A 17,762-nucleotide genomic window follows, 5' to 3' on the forward strand; every position below is an offset into this window, starting at 1 on the left:
TAATCTGCTGATTCTCAGAACATCTGGAGATGGCTCCTGGGGCTGAACACTTCTCCCCATGCCTGAAGTGGTCTGAGAATCCACTCAAGTCATGCCAGAGGCCACAGGGAAATGAAGTAACTGTACCACCAAGAACAGAATTGTACTTTATTTCACTTTTTATTTTCTTCCCTTTATGCCTTTAAGAAGCCAATTCAGATTCATGAGCACTACTCTGGTTACTGAGTATGAGATACTCTGCAAGAGGCTTCTTCATGCTCTGTACCTTCCTGGATACAGAAGCAGTTCACGGTTCTGTCACTTAATCATATGACTTTTTTTTTAAGTTTGTTAAAAAGAAGGCACTAAGGTTAACAAATGTGACCTTCGTCATGAAACCAGGGAGCAGAGCCAGGATTCAAGCTGAAGTCTCCTAATTTCCATTTGGCTCTTTTCCTATCACACCAGTGTCAGCCAAAAATACACACCTGGGAGTAAGGAGAACTCAAAAAGACTACTAACTAAGTATTACTACCTGGTTATTGATCAACGTAAAGAAGAAAAGAAAATAAACAGTTGTACAAACTTAGCCCCAAAGGTAGGAATGGGGGATAGCCAAGGTCAGCAGCACAGCAATAATGCTGGGCAAATTCAACTCCGATTTCTACTACAGTGAAGATCCCACCATCTCTTCTGGGAATAAATCCGGTTGGCAGGGGGTATGGGGGGAATGCTACAGGCTCCATTTATACAGAGAGGCTGCCTAGGAGTTCTGTTTTCCTTTTGATTTGTGATGGTGAAAGGACAAAGCTCTCTGGGCCTTTACAGCCCAACCCCAGCACCAGCTTGAAAGATAAAGTTATACATCGGTTTCCTCCTGAGTGAATGGAAGGGCCAGAGCCCCCTCAGAGGCTCTGTGAGCCCAAAGAATCCACACAACTGAGCACTTTGATCTCTGAGAAGAATGGTGCTAAGTAAGCACTATCGTTCTTTTTCTTTCTTTTTTGTCCTCCATGGTTTTTTCAGTACATTCATTTGATCCTCTTTCATGTGCCTATGGACTATTTTATTTGTCCTCTTTCAAAATTGAAGTTTATTTTTGGTAGTACTACTTTTTACCTGTGGAGAATGAAAAAAAATTCTTTCAATGGACAAACGGTGAATGAAGAATTGGAATTAAAAAATGAAAGCCTAACTCCCACCCCCATACTTTAAAATTAAAGTAATCTAGCTTTAGTGAAGAGAAAAGGAATAGAGATTCCTGGGGGCACTGCTATTCAACTCTACTTTTATCAGAGATGATCCTATGGTGAGCACTCTGCCACTGCAAACCAGGATTATTAAGCAAAAGCAAGAACCCCCAGATGAGCCCCAGATGCAGACAAATGTCAACACACCCACAAGGGTTACAGAGCAGCTACTAGACCAGATCACCAGTAACCATGTGGTGATGCTCACATTCATCTGGTGTCCTTGGGGAAAAAAACCCAACTGTCAAGTCACCCAAGAGATGCTCTGTTTGAAGCAGACAAAAATCAAATTTAAAATGACAGTTTTATAAAACCACCTCATAACCTCTTTAAAGGAAAATGCCACATGAGAAAAAAAAGCTAATCAATAAGGGTTCTAGTCACATACACAGTGAAAAGGAGATAAGGAATCACCACAATAGCACTCCAGCTCTTCGGTGGCCACTGAAGAGACGATGACATACACAATTACAGAAGATACTGATTATAAACTGAGTCAAAGTTCATTCATCTGGGTCTACCTAAAATTATCTGGAACGACTCTTTGGACCCCGTGGACTGTAGCCCACCAGGCTCCTCCATCCATGGGATTCTCCAGGCAAGAATACTGGAGTGGGTTGCCATTTTCTTCTCCATCTAAAAATGCTAAATAGTATAAAATGACTATACAGATCTGACTATCAGTCTTTGATAAATTTTCAAATAAATTTGCTGTGAGCAAATATATAAAAATCCATTGAATAACCAGAGTAACTTATCTCACATGTTTACTTAACTTAAACTCTAAATTGATTAAAAATCATTCACCTGAATCAATGAAATAAGAAGGGGGTGTGGGGGTGGGAAGCATGTAAAACAGGTAAGAAATTATCCCAGGATCAATCCACTTGTCTTAGCTGACAATTCAATGGTTCTGTCAATCTGTCCAACCTTCCATTAATTCACTTTGTTCAGCATGCAAGTTTAAGATTGGAAAACCACCCCCAAGAAGACATGAAAAGCTTGGGGGAATTTTGAAAGAAATTTATAAAACACTACAGGAATTCTCCAAATGTATCTCAAGTTCTGTAAGAAGCCAAATCTAACCCCATACACGCCTTTCCTTACAGCAGGGGCTGGCAGACTACAGTCTGCAATCCAAAGCTGGTCTACCACCTGCTCTTGTACAGCCTGAGATCTAAGAATGGTTTTTCCATTTTTAAATGGCTACAAATTAAGTCAGAGAAGACTTGCATCTCCTGACATGTGGAAATTAAATGAAATTCAGACCTCAGTGTTCACAAGTAAAGTTTTACTGGCACACAGCCATCTCACTTATTTACGCGTTGCCTCTGGCTTTTGTACTACGATGGCTGAGCTGAGTAGCTGCAATTAGAGACCATGCAAGACTATATGACCAAAAAAGTTTGCCCAAACCTGCCCTGTGTTAAAAGTTGCTACACTTTGCCTTGAAATAACTGGCTCGAGCTACGCAGCTTTACACAAGAGGCTCCAGATGGTTCTGCTGAATACCATCTGAGCAATATAATAGAGAAATCACTCTATCTCATTGTAGCTAAATGCCAGCAAATCCCTATGATTTGTTTTTAAACTGTATTCTTAAACAAAGAAAGTGGTTCTTTCACCATTTTTGTTATTTCCAACGGGGGAAAATGTATAATAAAATCTCTTGTCTTATTCCTTTACCACTTAAGAAGCCCCAAGTCTCCATCTCATAAACAAAATATACCAGAATAAATAGGTATCTTTTTCTTGAAAGGGACAGAAAATAACAAAAGGTATGAAGCTTATGGTCACTTTTTTGGCATTATTACCGAAGACTTTAAGACTAGCAGCAACGTTACCTCAGAATAAAATCTTCAATATGCTTTCCCCATTCCCAAGTAATGGGCTTTCCAGGTGGCACAGTGGTAAAGAATCTGCCTTCCAAAATGCAGGAGACACAAGAAATGTGGGTTCTATCCCTTGATGGGGAAGATCCCCTGGAGGAGGAAATGGCAACCCGTTCCAGTATTCTTGCCTGGAGAATCCCATGGACAGAGGAGTCTGGCAGGCTATAGTCCTTGGGATCGCACAGAGTCGGACACAAGTAAGCAACTAAAACTTTTCTAGTGGCAGAGATTGAATCTTCAGGCAACAATCTATATAATAATCAGTCATGTCCGACTCTTTGTGACCCCATGGACTGTAGCCCGCCAGGATCCTCTGTCCATGGGATTCTCCAGCCAAGAATACTGGAGTGGGTAGCCATTTCCTCCTCCAGAGGATCTTCCCAACCCAGGTATTAAACATGGGTCTCCTGCATTGCAGGCAGATTCTTTACCATTTGAGCCACCAGGGAAGCCCAATCTGTGTAACACCTCACCCTAAGTAATTCAGCAATAAATTTTCAAAGAAATAAAATACATAACTACAGGGGGTGGGGGAGGAAGGAAGGAAGGAAGAAAAAAATATAGATTTTCCCTTCACCCAGATTAGTGAAGACAGAGGCCACCTCTGAGACCCCAACAATCCACAAAGTTCACGCCGAGTGCCAGCTTGCTGAGACAACGCGTAGAGTGTGACTGGTATTACGATATCAGATGAGATCCGGACAGCTCAGACTCTCTACCTGCATGCTTGATGACTTCTCCTCCACAGAAGGATCATGCATCTTGGGTGCTTACCTGAGGGCAGCGGCGTGGTAAGTGTCAACGTAATCGGAAATGAAGAGCTCTCGGTTCTTGATAACTGGGTCTGTAATGACAAGTTCTCTTCCAGAGTCTGTCCAAAAAAGAAAATAAGAAAAAATTAATTAGGAGAATATTATAACTGAGTTTCCCAAAATAGGAAAATTCTACAGAATTTTTCTTTCAGGTTCAACTTCTACTATAAAAAGCACAATAAATAACCAGTCCTGGTCAGCAAAACTAAGAAGAGGAATAACATACAGCAGGAGTAAAAGGAAAAAGTGTCCTGCCGAATGTGTTTTTGCCCGTTAAGTCCCCACCATTTGCTGAAATGCTTAAGCACAAAATGAAAGAAGGGAAAAGAAACAACTATCATACTTTAGCAACTTGCTAACCACTAAAAAAAATGTTACTGATCTATTGCTAAACTATATTTAAAAAAGAATCATCATTTAACTGCTTTAACAGAACTTTTAAGTTTCAAAAAAGAAAAAAAAATGGTAAAACATAGAAGACTATTATTCTTCAAAGCTGTTTGCATATTATTACACTCAGGCTTGACCTCTAATGTGACCTTAATTAAAAAAAAAAGCGGGGGGGGGGGGGGTAGAAAACTGTTTTTGACCACTGGTTTGTTGACTCAAAACTCATCTCCCAAAGCAGTGTGAAGGAGTGAGACGACTACAGATATAAGGGCCATAGAGCTGGACCCCTGCCCTGGGGCCTCCAGAAGACAGGAAGTCTCGTCAACTCTCTTAGCCTCTCTGAGCCCTGATTTCCTCATCCAGAAGTGGGGAGTGACAACCCCTAAAGCATATAAATAATGGGTAACAAATGTCAATCAGCTAGAATGAGGCCTAGCACCTTTCAAAACAAGAAGTCAATGAAAAGAAGCTATTACACATCTGAATAAATGGAATGTACACTTATGTAATGTACATTCATATGTACACTACATATGTATATATTACATATGTACACTCATATGCCAATAAAGTTATTGGGTAGAAACTACAATGCAAGTGGAAGAAAAAAATAAAAGATGCTCTGAACTACCTTCCTACTGTTCTAAAAGTCAATACTCAAACTAAATTTCAAAATACTCAGGAAAGCTCTGCTTCGAAAACTGAAGTTCACAACCCTGAATTCAGAGAAGTTCAAAAATACAGTTATTTAAAAGAAACAAAAAGCAATTCTATAGGATTATAAGTGTCATTAGTTCAACATTAGGTGAGAAAAAGGAATAAGAAGACGAAGCTACTTTTATTTCTGAAAATGTATCTTTACTCCAAGTTCAAGGAGAAGATGTTACCTGCACATGATCAGTTTGCTTCTCTTTTAAGGCAGAAGCAGTAAAGAACTCAACAAAAAAGTGAACACTCCAGTAAAGTCTTTATAAAATGCTTTTTCAGTGAAAATTTTGGACAGTGGTTATCTCTATTTAATGAATGTTCTTAGAAAGAACTTTGCCAAAGCTAAGAAAGTGTAAGAGTCAAACCAGAAGGAGATACTTACCATTTTCATTATGTCGATCCTGAACCAAATGCTGGTACACAGAATCTGGGACTTCAGACTGACGGTAGTACCATTTGACGTTCATGAGTAGATGGTCCCTCTTACTCTGAAAAGGAAAATCTAACAGCATTAGGAACAGGACTGCAGGCGCCCACAGGCGCATACCACACCCATGATCAAAAGCCCCTGGGAACAGGCGGACAGGCAGAGGAGGGGACATACAATTACCACCAGCACCACAAAAATATGGACAAGTTAATTATGAGGTCAATTTTTACATTTTGAAAAATCCCAGCCAAAATACCCTTATGACTCTATCCCTCAAAGTAACTTATTTCAGGAAACAAAGGAAACCAAACCTGAATCTATGCATCTCCCCAGTTTAATTAACTAATTCATTCAGTGTTATATTTTTTTTAATTTAACATTAACTATGTACGTAGTACTACATGAATACATACTTTTTCTACCTTAAGATTTAATTGTTTTGCAAATATTTATAAACTGTTTTCAGCACACTGTCAAGGCCATTAAGGGCAATAAATCAGGAAGAATTTACCCAGCAAGACCTAACAGATCTCTTCAAGGACTGCCAATCACCCAGACTGAATTATATCCCCCCTCCCTTTTTCTGTCATTTATTGCTCTATTGCAATGAACACAGCAAACTATAGCTGGTGAGGAAGATACTATGAGTCCATGGAGGGGGGGGATCCTGTCTCATTTATCTTGGAATGTCCTGAGAACAGAAAACCTTAGACATAAATATTTATGAATAAGGAAGAGTCCGATGATTATCAGGGTCCTGTAGATGTGTGTGGCATACTTAACCAAGTTATCCCTGAAAGTTAGCTTGTTTCTAGTTCATCCAAAGAGTAAAGGACCAAATACTGTCTCTTTCCATTTGAAGGCTGTGGAGTGCTTGAGGGGACCACCTCCGTGCACCTGGCCGAGAAGCATCTCAGCATGGCAGTAAACTTCTGCTTCCAGGGCCTCAGAAAACACTTCTCCAACCGAGCTGAGAGCAGTAACAGACCTCCCCAAGGTGAGCACAACGCCAGTCCTCTCAGCAGCCTCTACCTTCTCATCCCAAGTCCACGGTCAGAAATGAATGAGAGCTAAAAATTGAGAAATGTTTCATGTTTATAAAAGAGACGGCCAAAGCCTAAAGCAGGTCAGAGGAGCTTTCTCTCATGAAGTCAGATCCTTCAGGTTTAATAAATGAGAAGATATGAAGTCTTCACTAAAAGCCAGGATGGCTCTAAACTATTTTTGCTAAAATACCTAAGTCATTTGAAGAACCAGAAAGGAAAAAAGAAAACAACTGCCAGAAGTCTTGACTGAACTCAAATGTGAAGAACCACTGTTCCAAAGTAAATACCATACACACTAAGATTCTTACTTTCACAATTAACTGTGTCAAATACAGGGCATCATTACTAGTTTGAGTAGAACAGATTGCATACAAAGAATAATCCTACATAATGGGTACTTTTTAGTTTTTATCCATTTTGTACTTTTATATTCTATACTATTTATACTGCAGGTAGGAAAAGGTGGACAAATCAGTAGGCTGCATGAAAAGAATACATGTTACATATAGTATAGGAGTTTATATATAGACAGGAGTTTACAGACAGAAGCAATTACTTCCAGCAAGGGATTATGGAGGAAGCAACATCTGACCTGGGGGAAAATGGGAAACATTTCAATGAATTTTTTTCTAGGCAAAGGAGGAGATCTAAGAAAGACACAAAGATAGAGAAAGCACAAGACACACATAAGATACACGCACGTGGTCTACCTGCCTGCAGCACAGGAAGGCATTCTGTGTGACACTGAGGAACCTGAATCTCACAGGAGTTTGGCCTTCGGTAGCTTCTAACAAATGGGGTCTTCTATCTGCACTGCTGACCAAAGCCACAGGCAGTGAAATCCAAAACACTGGGCTGTGGGAGAGCAGTGGGACGGCTGCAGTTTCTTCCCAAGGCAGGGTGATAAAGAGCAAGACCAAGACGAGAGCAGGCACCAGGAACAGAAGGAGACACGCCAGGGGAGGAAGGGTTGAGCCTGGGCAGCAGTTCTCAGGGATAAACCCACTTAAGTAAACACACTGTTCACTACAGGGTCTCGTGAGCTAGAACCACGGACACTGGCCCCAGATGAGCCTGCTGCACAGCCTGCCTGGCACCCTGTTAGATGTGAGGCAGCATCCTTCGGCCCCCAGCCACTGCCAGCGCCCCTCCCTCCTCACTGTGACAACCACAACGTCTTCAAACACTGCCAAACGTCCCCTTCCCATAAAAAATACTCCCAGTTGAAAACCAATGGTCTGATGGTTTCCTTTTCAAGGAAAGCTAAAGCATAATGGTAAGACTAAACCCTGGTTCAAGCACTGCTGTGCTGGGAACATGGACCACAGGGAGGTGAAGGGATGTCTGTCATGGTTCAAATCCCCACTCCATCATTTCCCTTTCACATGACTCTGAGCACATTACTAAGATTCTTTTCATCTACCCTTCTGTAAAACAGGATTATGGACTACCTAAAAGGACACATAAAAACACTGTAGCTGAACAGGTACCCAAAGAGTACTGTTTCCTCTGACAGTAAGTGACTCCAACTAGCGCTTCACAGAAAACGTCAAGAACTTTGCCGAGAACTGTCAGAGTGATGTCTTCTCCAGAGTATGGACTCTTCCAGGAGATGACAGTGATGTCTACCCACTCAGCTACTAACAGATGCTTCAACACTCTCAGGAATGAATTACCTGATACAGCACAAAGGAATTCAGATCAACCAGCGATTCTAGCAACACTATTCTAAAATTTATACTTTTATGTATTTCTGCAACACATCTAAGACGTATGAATATCAAAACCAGACAAAGATACCACAAAAAAGAAAGTTACAGGCCAATATCTCTGATGAATATAGACACAAAAATTCTCAACAAAATATTAGCCAACCGAATCCAACAACACATAAGAAAGATCACACACCACGACCAAATGTGATTCATCCCAGGTTCACAAGGATGGTTCAACAAACACAAGTGAATCAACGTGACACAACCACATCAACAAAAGACAAAAACCACACTGTCATCTCAAAAGATGCAGAAAAAACATAAGGTATTTGAAAATGTGAAGGCAACGGAAATAATTTTTTAAAAGTATTAACAATGGGCAATCGGACAATGCCTCTTTTTCAGAACCAAGCCAGTGATTCTGGTGATGCTCTGAGGTATAATATCTGTGTTATCTTCTGACCCAGGCACACTTAATGACTCCGCCCACACAGAATTACCACTCTTGGTCTGTTTGCACTTGGATTTACTACTCCTATTATCAGCCTTTACAAAGGAAGCTGAAAGCTTACTGGATTTCCCAGTGCAATACTACCTGACAACCAGGGAGTGGCGGCATTGTGCTACCAAAGCCTCCAACTCTGGATTCCACAGATGGAACGCAACAAAGGCAGGCAGGCTCAGTGTAAAACACAAGTTCTGAACGGATGTAAATAGCTGTAATGGACACAATCTTTCTAAAGAGGCTGGGAATCTGGTTGAAGATGAAACGTCTATAAAGGGAGGCACTGTGCTGCTTCAAAGACTCTAGACTAAAATCAGGTAACCTAGGATTTTGGTGCTGTCCGCAGTCACTAGTCAGCTGGGGTGACCTTGGTGGAGTCATCTGCCATCTGACAAGTGAGGGACAGAACAGGATGATTCCATGGTCTGGTTCCATCCTATTTGCTTATGTGTAGACTTCTTCCCCAGATGAAACCAAGTGGATAAAGTAGGACCGGGAAAGCACCCTTGTGCTTCCTTTGTATCACACAATGGTGTTACCTAACACTACCATCCTCAGGAGTCTTAGGAATTAAAACATCCTTTCCCACAGAAGCTGATGCTGTGCACTGAGGAAGAGCAGAAGGGAGTAGAGAGCACAGGACTGTCTCCCTCAGCTGCCTCAGATCCATGGGTACTGCTCAACCAGAAATCTCCATCTTCTTTATCCTTTTCACTAGGCTACTGCTGCTGCTAAGTCGCTTCGGTCGTGTCCAACTCTGTGCGACCCCATAGACGGAAGCTCACCAGGCTCCCCAGTCCCTGGGATTCTCCAGGGAAGAACACTGGAGTGGCTTGCCATTTCCTTCTCCAGTGCATGGAAGTGGAAAGTGAAAGTAAAGTTGCTCAGTCATGTCCGACTCTTCTCGACCCCATGGACTGTAGCCTACCAGACTCCTCTGCCCATGGGATTTTCCAGGCAAGAGTACTGGAGTGGGTTGCCATTGCCTTCTCCATTTCACTAGGCCAAGACCTGCTCAAAATCACAATTAAAGGCAGGCATGAACTTGGAGATCATCTGATTCAACACAAACCACCTGGGTTTGACTCATGGCTTTGCAACTTACTGCGCTGTGTGACTTAAAACCAATTACTTCTCCAAGGCTCAGTTCTCTCACACATAAAATGAGGGAAAATAATAGTTTATAACTCATTAGGTTGTGAGAATTAAACAAATGAATATAAGTAGAGTGGATTGGCTCTCAATAAATGCTGGATGTTACTATCACTATTTTACAGATGAAGAGAGAAGTTAAATTAAGAGGCTGGTTATAAATTTTGCTTTTCACAGATCCAAAATTATGCTTCTAATAGCAATACAAAAACACACCAAACAGCGAATTAGGGGGAAAGTTCTTCACTTTTGCAACAATTCAAGAAGCATATCAAGTATTTCTAACAAATATGCCTCATCATTGACTCTGGAAGTCTGCATAAAGGTCAAAGTGCTTATGAATGAGACATTTTAACACAACGCTGAATGAAGAAGGAAGCAGTGAAAAGCCCCTCAAGTGAAGGTGTCCTGGGGTATACTTCTGAACACAGAGAAGAGGCCACTGGAAGGAAGTATTTCCACCAATTTTTCTTTAAGGCGTAAGAAATGTATTGACTGCTTCCAGGTGGTAGGAGGCACCAGCATGAAAACCACCAAACAGCAGCACATTCAATCTGCTTACAGTGAAGTCTCAGTGGCTCTGAGCAGGAAAGGAGACAGGCCGATTCTGGGTTGAATTAGGGATCTGTCCACATACCTGGCCCGGATTTCTTGAAATGAGGGATGCATGTAAATTTAAGGAGATAAAGAGTTTAAGAGAAGCCAAAACTCATCACCGTGCGGGTTTAGAAAAGACAGCTCGACTGGAAGGCGTTTGAAGGAAATGGCAACCCACTCCAGTACTCTTGCCTGGAAAATCCCATGGCCAGAGGAGCCTGGTAGGCTACAGTCCATGAGGTCACAGAGTCAGACACGACTGAGCGACTTCTCTCTCTACAGGGAGGATTTCCAGATCTCTGCATGGTAGGCAATAGGTTTAGAATTAATGAATGTAAAAGTCAGAACTGAAATTAAAAATTCAGAGTAAGATTACTGACAAACACTGGAGAAAAAGGCAGACACCAGACCAGAAAGGCAAACAGGAGGCTCTGCTGAAGTGACACTGGTTCATTCTATTAACAGCACACAAGTAGCCCATCCTAAATATAAATATATGTGATTCAAGGTCAAGAAGTCAATTTCCCTTCCTAGTGATCTTTCATGATTGTTAATACAGTACTTTTGTTTATTTTAAATAGCCAATCTGTGTCCTTCCTAGGACCATATTTTTCCTGGGAAAAATTTTCACACAATATAAAAACATAAGAGAAATGCAGGGGTGGGGGGGATGGGGTGGATGGAGAAGGGCAGGCGCTCACTAATGACCAATTAGACAACTACAGAGTTTCCCTTTTCAATATTCCTTATTTCCAACCAGAATGGGAACAAGGATAACTTCATACTCACCTGCATTACACAGGAAGGACCTTCTTTGCCCATCAATCACCTACCAGGCCTTGGCAGGTATCAGAACTCCCAGAACCCTCCAAACAGGCCATTCTAGTCCCCCCACTGTTATCAGATGTGATAGATGGATCAGGGCCAAAGACAACCTAACTAGGATATGAAGGTGGATTCATCAAATGAACAATTTGCAAAGTCAAAATAATCTTCTGGAGACAACAGAGCTCTTCCTTCACAATTTTAACTGATTAGTTCTTGGGAGCTCACATTTCAAATAATGGAAGGTCCAGATTCAGAGTCAGGTGAAATCAGACCAAAATCCTTGTTGTATAAAAAGTCAAAATAGTCAGTCAGGTTTTTCCAGAAATTTGGGGAATAAAAACAGTTAACATTTGTATGTGATATGGCTTAAGAAGATTCCCTCTGAAGAAACTTGTCATGTATCTCCTCAAAACGGAGACAGTAAAGAGTTACCCTCCCAGGATGCTGCATGGCCAGTATGGAGTGGAATGTCAACCCTGCTGAGGCCACTCCACCACAGGTGATGCCTGCTGGGAAGATCACCCACACAAGACCTTAAGACACAGTCTTAGGAGCTTCAACCATTCCTGACTGGGGGAGGGGACTAGGGACAGAGAGAGGGGTCTAAGATTACTCTTCTTCAAAGGCCAAGCACAACTCCAGGCAGGCTCCCCAGGTGGCTCAGCAGTAAAGAATCTGCCTGCCATGCAGGAAAGATGGGTTCCATCTCTGGGTCAGGAAGACTCCCCTGGAAGAGGAAGTGGCACCCACTCCAGTATTCTTGCCTGGAAAATCCCATGGACAAAGGAGTCTGGCAGGCTACAGTCCATTGGGTCGCAAAGAGTCAGACACGATTCCAGACACAAGCACAGGCGGATCAGTCCATAGATAAGCTTTCCGTACCAACCACAAGATCATCATTACTCAACTGTGTGGATAAACATCAGGATTAAGATTAGTCCAGCTGAAATCAGGTAGGAAATATTTTGTAACATTATTTTAAACCACTACTGTGCTCCTAACGTAAGACACTAGCAATGTAAAATTTTCTATACATCTATATCTAAAGAGCTTTACAGCCATAACAATTCAAAATGCCATCAGATTACAGGAACACATAAATGCCACCAGGGCTCAGGCCATCAAGGTCCACCCATCTCAGCGTTTGGCTCTGGCACGGGTCCCAGGAGGTTAGGAAAAGGCTGAAACACTGGCTCCAGAGTCTTGTTCTCAAAGGAGAAAGGGCTTCGAGTATCTCCTACAGATAATCACACAATCATGTACAAATCTTAATGTACTGAGACAGCAACTAAACATTTTGCTTCATTGTATTTGAGAGCGTAGAGGAAGGGCCAGCAAGTCTGACACTGAGTAAACAAAGCATCCACACTTGTTCTGTCCTAAAATGCCCTTCCTCCAACTTTCTCAGATACATCCACCACCCAGTGGTGACCGAATGGACCTGTCCAAGAACTATGACTGAGCACATCTCCCATATAGAGACCACAACACTTGAGTTTCTAACACAGAAACCTGTTTAGTGGTGTGATGCTTAACTTTTATGTGTCAACTTCACTGTGCTAAGGGATGCCCAGATAACTGGTAAAACATTATTTCTGGGTGTGCCTGTGTAGGTGTTTCTGGACGAGTACAAAATTTGAATCAGTAGACTGAGCAATGAGATTTGCCCTCCCAATGTGGACGAGCATCATCCAAATCTCTTAAGGACGCAAAAGGAACAAAAAGAAGAAGGAAGAGCAGGTTCTTTCTCTCTTCTTGAGCTGGCCATCTATTTTTTCCTGCCATCAGCCATCAGAGCTCCTTTCTTGGGCCTTTGGACTGTACAAGCAGCTATTTACCATGTACTGATTGGCATTTGCAAATGGACATAACCTGAAACTACATAGGGGTCTACTCAGAACTAGCATGGTGAATAAAATAGATAAAAGAAACAGAAACAAACCATATCCATTTGACTAAGCTGCTTACTGCTCGAAGGCCCTAGAATCAAGGTTGTGACAAGCTCAATTCACAAACCTGTGGCACTCAATCCAAAAGACTGTTTTCAAGAGACTGCATCAGCCTCTGGGCCTGTGCAAAAGGATATAAATCACCTGTAATCAGATGGTGAAGCAGGACGGTACAACTCAGGGAAGGCAGAAGACTTTTTACAGTGTTTACAACCAAAATGTACAGATGACTGGTTAATATGAATCCCCAGAAAAATGATGCAACTAAAAATGTTGAAACACCAGCTCCGATGATCAGAAATAAATCTTCAAAATCACTGCTTCTTAATGATGATTTATTAATGGTAGAATCAAAAAGATGCATGAGAACACAATTATCTCTCTACTGCTAACTATGGAGTCAAAACTTAAGGCAGTTTCTATGGAGGATGACATTATGTATGAACAATGAAATTTGCAGCGTTGAGACCAAAACTGAGTGCAGAGGGTAAAGCTGGGGAAATTCATCTTTCTTGGCCTCAGAAGATAGCACATAGCATCATTACGTAACCTCTCCTGTCCTTGTCCTCTTAAAGTGAATAAAGAGTTTATGTCATACATACACACACACACACACACACACACACACACAGATTCCCCCAAATCTGCAGCAAAAATCCCTTCCTAAAAGCCAGTATTCTTTCCAGCAGCTTTGATTACACCATAAAAATCCATAACAACAAATTTTCTATTTGGCCCAAAAGATTTCACCCACCAAGAGAAAAATCACTGTTTGTAGACAGCACCATAAGAAATTGCCAAATTGCTCATAATCCCTAATTAAAGAGAATTATGCATTCCACTGAGTTTCTTTCTTAAACAATCAAGCCCCCAAACTACCAAGTTGAACACATTTGCAATATGTTAGTTGTTTGAAGATGGTGGTGACAGTGACAGCGATATTCCTCATTCTGGGGTAATGAATCACTTCTTGCACATGACACGGCCAGAAAAGTTATACAACTCTATCACACATCAGTGGTGGGGCAGGAGTGAAAAGGAAGTTCAAGAACCGGGGGAGGGGGTGACCTGTAGACCTCCTGGCCTGTAGACCTCCAAAATTCTCTAGAAGTTTCACAAATTAAACTATCACATTACTTCAGAAATAAAAATCACTAAGATTACTATGATTAAAGAGACATCACACAGATTGTACTATTAAAAACTGATGCTGAAATACCTTGAAAAGATTTCACCGAGTCAACATGTGGTTTATGAAAGTGGTTTCTCAAACTTGTTAGACTCAAGATTCCTTACACTCATAGAAATTAATGAGGCATTCAAAGAGCTTCAGTTTATGTGGGTCATATCTTATCAACATCTGCTATATTAGAAAATTAAAGAAAACTTTTAGACATTTTTACTAATTCATTTAATGATATAACCTCATTACATTAATATAAATAATTATAATAAGTATCTATCCTTTTAAAGCAAATGAGCAATACTTATGTTTTTACAAATCTCTTGCATTTGGCTTAAGGAAAAAAATTTTTACATCTGATTCTGCAATCCTCTGAATCTGCAACCACACCTCATTCAGCCTTTGTGAAGCTCCACGGTACACTCACGAGAGAATGAAGAGTGAAAAGGCAAATGATGTCTTGGTGTCATCATGAAAGCGGACTGACCCTGCAGACCATGGACCATCCACACATGAGAAGAGCTGCTCTACAGGATGAAGCAAACAAGCTACACAAACAGCCCCAGATGCCTCTCTCTCAGACTCTGGTAGTTGAAACAATTTTATTAATAGCAAATGGAACCATAGCTGGAAATGTTTGAAAAGCATACATGTAGTCAGAAATCAGATATTAAACAGATTTTATTTTTACTTATACAGACATTCCAATAGTGAGCAGGAAGTTAAAGAAAATCTAGGTAAGAAGCCTCATTTCAATCTAAGATTTTTTCTTGCTAAAATTTGAACTTATGATACTGAGAAATATTTAAAGCTTGATTTAAACAAGAATACAAACAGATCTATACTAAACAGTTACACTTTAAACCAGTGGTGAACCTATTAAGCTGAAAGCCTGCTAGGAAGAAGTAGGTAGAGTAACTTGGGTAACTTATTCAGCAATTTGCGATTCCAGGCAACTCTGTGGCCATTTCAAATGTGGTGTTGCCTCTTACCCAAGAAAACTGGCAACATGAAACATCAACTTTTAAGAAACAAAAAGAAACCTTCTAGCTTACCATACTATGTTGAATCATCATCTTTTATCATGATGAACATAACTATTTTACATGAATCCAGCATTTCCTCTGTCTAGGCGATAACTTTTTTGTACCATCATTTTCTGAATTAAACTGCAAAATGTACAGCTGGTAACACCGAAAAATAAAACATCTTTTAGTAGCGTGAAGATTTTTAGAATTGAGTATCTGCACTTCTAAGGAACACTAATATAGGTTCAGAAATTATTTAATTCAAATAATATCAGCCTACATAATAATACAAATCCAATTTCAGCTAATACATTCTGCATGTGTGTGTGTGTAAGTCACTTAAGTCATGTCTGACTGTGATCCCACGGGCTGCAGCTCCCCAGGTTCCTCTGTCCATGGGATTCTCCAGGCAAGAATACTGGAATGGGTTGCCATGCCCTCCTTCATGGAATCTTCCTGACCCAGGGATCAAACCCACTTCTCTCATAGTCTCCTGCATTGGCAGGCAGGTTCTTTACCGCATTTTAAGTTTGTCAATAAACAACCTCAAATAGTTTGGTTTAAAAGGGGAAAAATCAACAGGAACCCTAAAAATTCATGTTTTCCTATTTCACTTTATGTAAACCAGTCTGTCTTAAGTATCAATCATATTTTTCTTTCCTTTTGACTTAAACCAAAACAAAGACCGCAACCTTTAATACCAACTAGTCTATTTTTAACTGTTCCATCTACAACCATTCTTCTAATACAAACATGCCCTGAGAGCTTATCTCAGTCCACATGCCAGACAACAAAGGCCCACTGGCCTGTTGGAAGAGAGATGGAAAGCAGGAAATGAGAGGGCTGAGCTAATCCCAGATAATCGATCAGGGTATTCAGTCAAGTACAGCCGCTCTGAGGAAATGCTGCTTTAAAAAGAAAAGAAGAGGAAGAAAATCAAAAGAGCCTATGACCAGAGCTACAACTCACTTCAAAATGGGTTAATTTTGCCAAGAAGATTCCCCATCATGCTCAAGCACCAATACAACTTATATAAATGTTAATATCTTTTGAAGGAAGATCTTTTAAAATCTTTCATCCTCTATCCTTTTTCAGAAGTGTTTTAATTTGGGGATTTTGCCTTATTGTTTTGGCTCATCTTTTTTTCCCCTAAACCAGCTTTATTGAAGTATATTTCATAAACAATAAAACTGTTTGACAAATGTGTTGTGTAACCACCACCACAATCAAGATAAGGAATATTTCCATTATCACAAAAAAGACTTACTTCCTTTAGAATTAATTGATGAATCTGCTCTGCTGAAAACGCTTTTATGCCAGAGAATGCTAAAAAAAAAAAAAATTTCTAAGTTCCTTCCTACATTTAACACAACGAGAAATTAATATGCAGAAAGACAACTCTGAGTCAGCTGTGATGCTTCTTTCTTCCAGCTGATGCTGGAGACCATACAGACAACAACCAAATGCTCTTCAAAATCAAATAATTTACTAGCTAAAACTAGGTTGAGATGTAAAAGACTTCCTAAAAACCCCAGTATATGATAACAGTTACAGAAACAATAGCGCTGAAGTGAGTAAAATTTTTCAAATTAATTTTACAGCATAATTTCCTCAAATCATGCAATCCGTATTTAATGAGCTTCTTCCAGGTATCAGGCTGTTCTTGTGGGGACAGGCACTAAGGATTTGGGAGAGGAAAAGAACAGATAAAGACCCAGTCTTGATAGAACATTCCAGTGTAGGGACAGACCCTCTGGTCAATCCCTCCACCCTTCCCCTAAAATGTCTAGGGTGGGCAGCCATGCTCTTCTCCAGGGGATCTTCCCAACTCAGGGATCGAACCCACGTCTCTTGCATTGCAGGCAGACTCTTTATCCTCTGAGCCACCAGGGAAGCCACCTCCCCTCCAACCAAAAGTCAGAGAATAGTTAAGTGTTTTAAAAAAGCAACTAGCAGTAAAATCTGCCACTTAGTAACCTTACAATCCTAAGCAAGAAACATTTTTTATACTACATTTGGTCTTTTGGGGTATCCTTTTCCTTAAAACTAGCTGTCTTCTCAAGAGCACCTGAAATTGGCAGGAAGAAGAGTACTCTGTGACTTGATTGCATCATACAGAGAAAGCCTTCATACAGAGGGCTTCACTTGTGGCTCAGTAAAGAATATGCCTGCAATGCGGGAGACCTGGGTTCGATCCCTGGGTTGGGAAGATCCCCTGGAGAAGGGAAAGGCTACCCACTCCAGTATTCTGGCCTGAAGAATTCTATGGATTGTATAGTCCATGGGATTGCAAAGAGT

At 40.8% G+C, this 17,762-nt stretch overlaps 1 protein-coding gene across 12 annotated transcripts in view; it reads right to left on the bottom strand.

Moving 5' to 3' along the window:
* The window catches only part of RERE (arginine-glutamic acid dipeptide repeats), a 416,635-nt gene that overhangs the window by 166,950 nt on the left and 231,923 nt on the right, over positions 1-17,762 (bottom strand). For all 12 annotated transcript variants that reach the window (XM_086344298.1, XM_086344297.1, XM_086344290.1 and 9 more), the window contains 2 exons: positions 5,414-5,519; positions 3,896-3,992 (listed from right to left, as the gene is read on the bottom strand). In XM_086344298.1, coding sequence (XP_086200424.1) covers positions 3,896-3,992; positions 5,414-5,519 — 203 coding nt within the window. The remainder of the gene's footprint in view (positions 1-3,895; positions 3,993-5,413; positions 5,520-17,762) is intronic.

The sequence above is a fragment of the Bos grunniens genome, chromosome 16 (assembly GCF_055505025.1).
Source record: "Bos grunniens cultivar Pamir isolate PY7600 chromosome 16, Bosgru_T2T1.0, whole genome shotgun sequence".
NCBI lineage: Eukaryota > Metazoa > Chordata > Mammalia > Artiodactyla > Bovidae > Bos > Bos grunniens.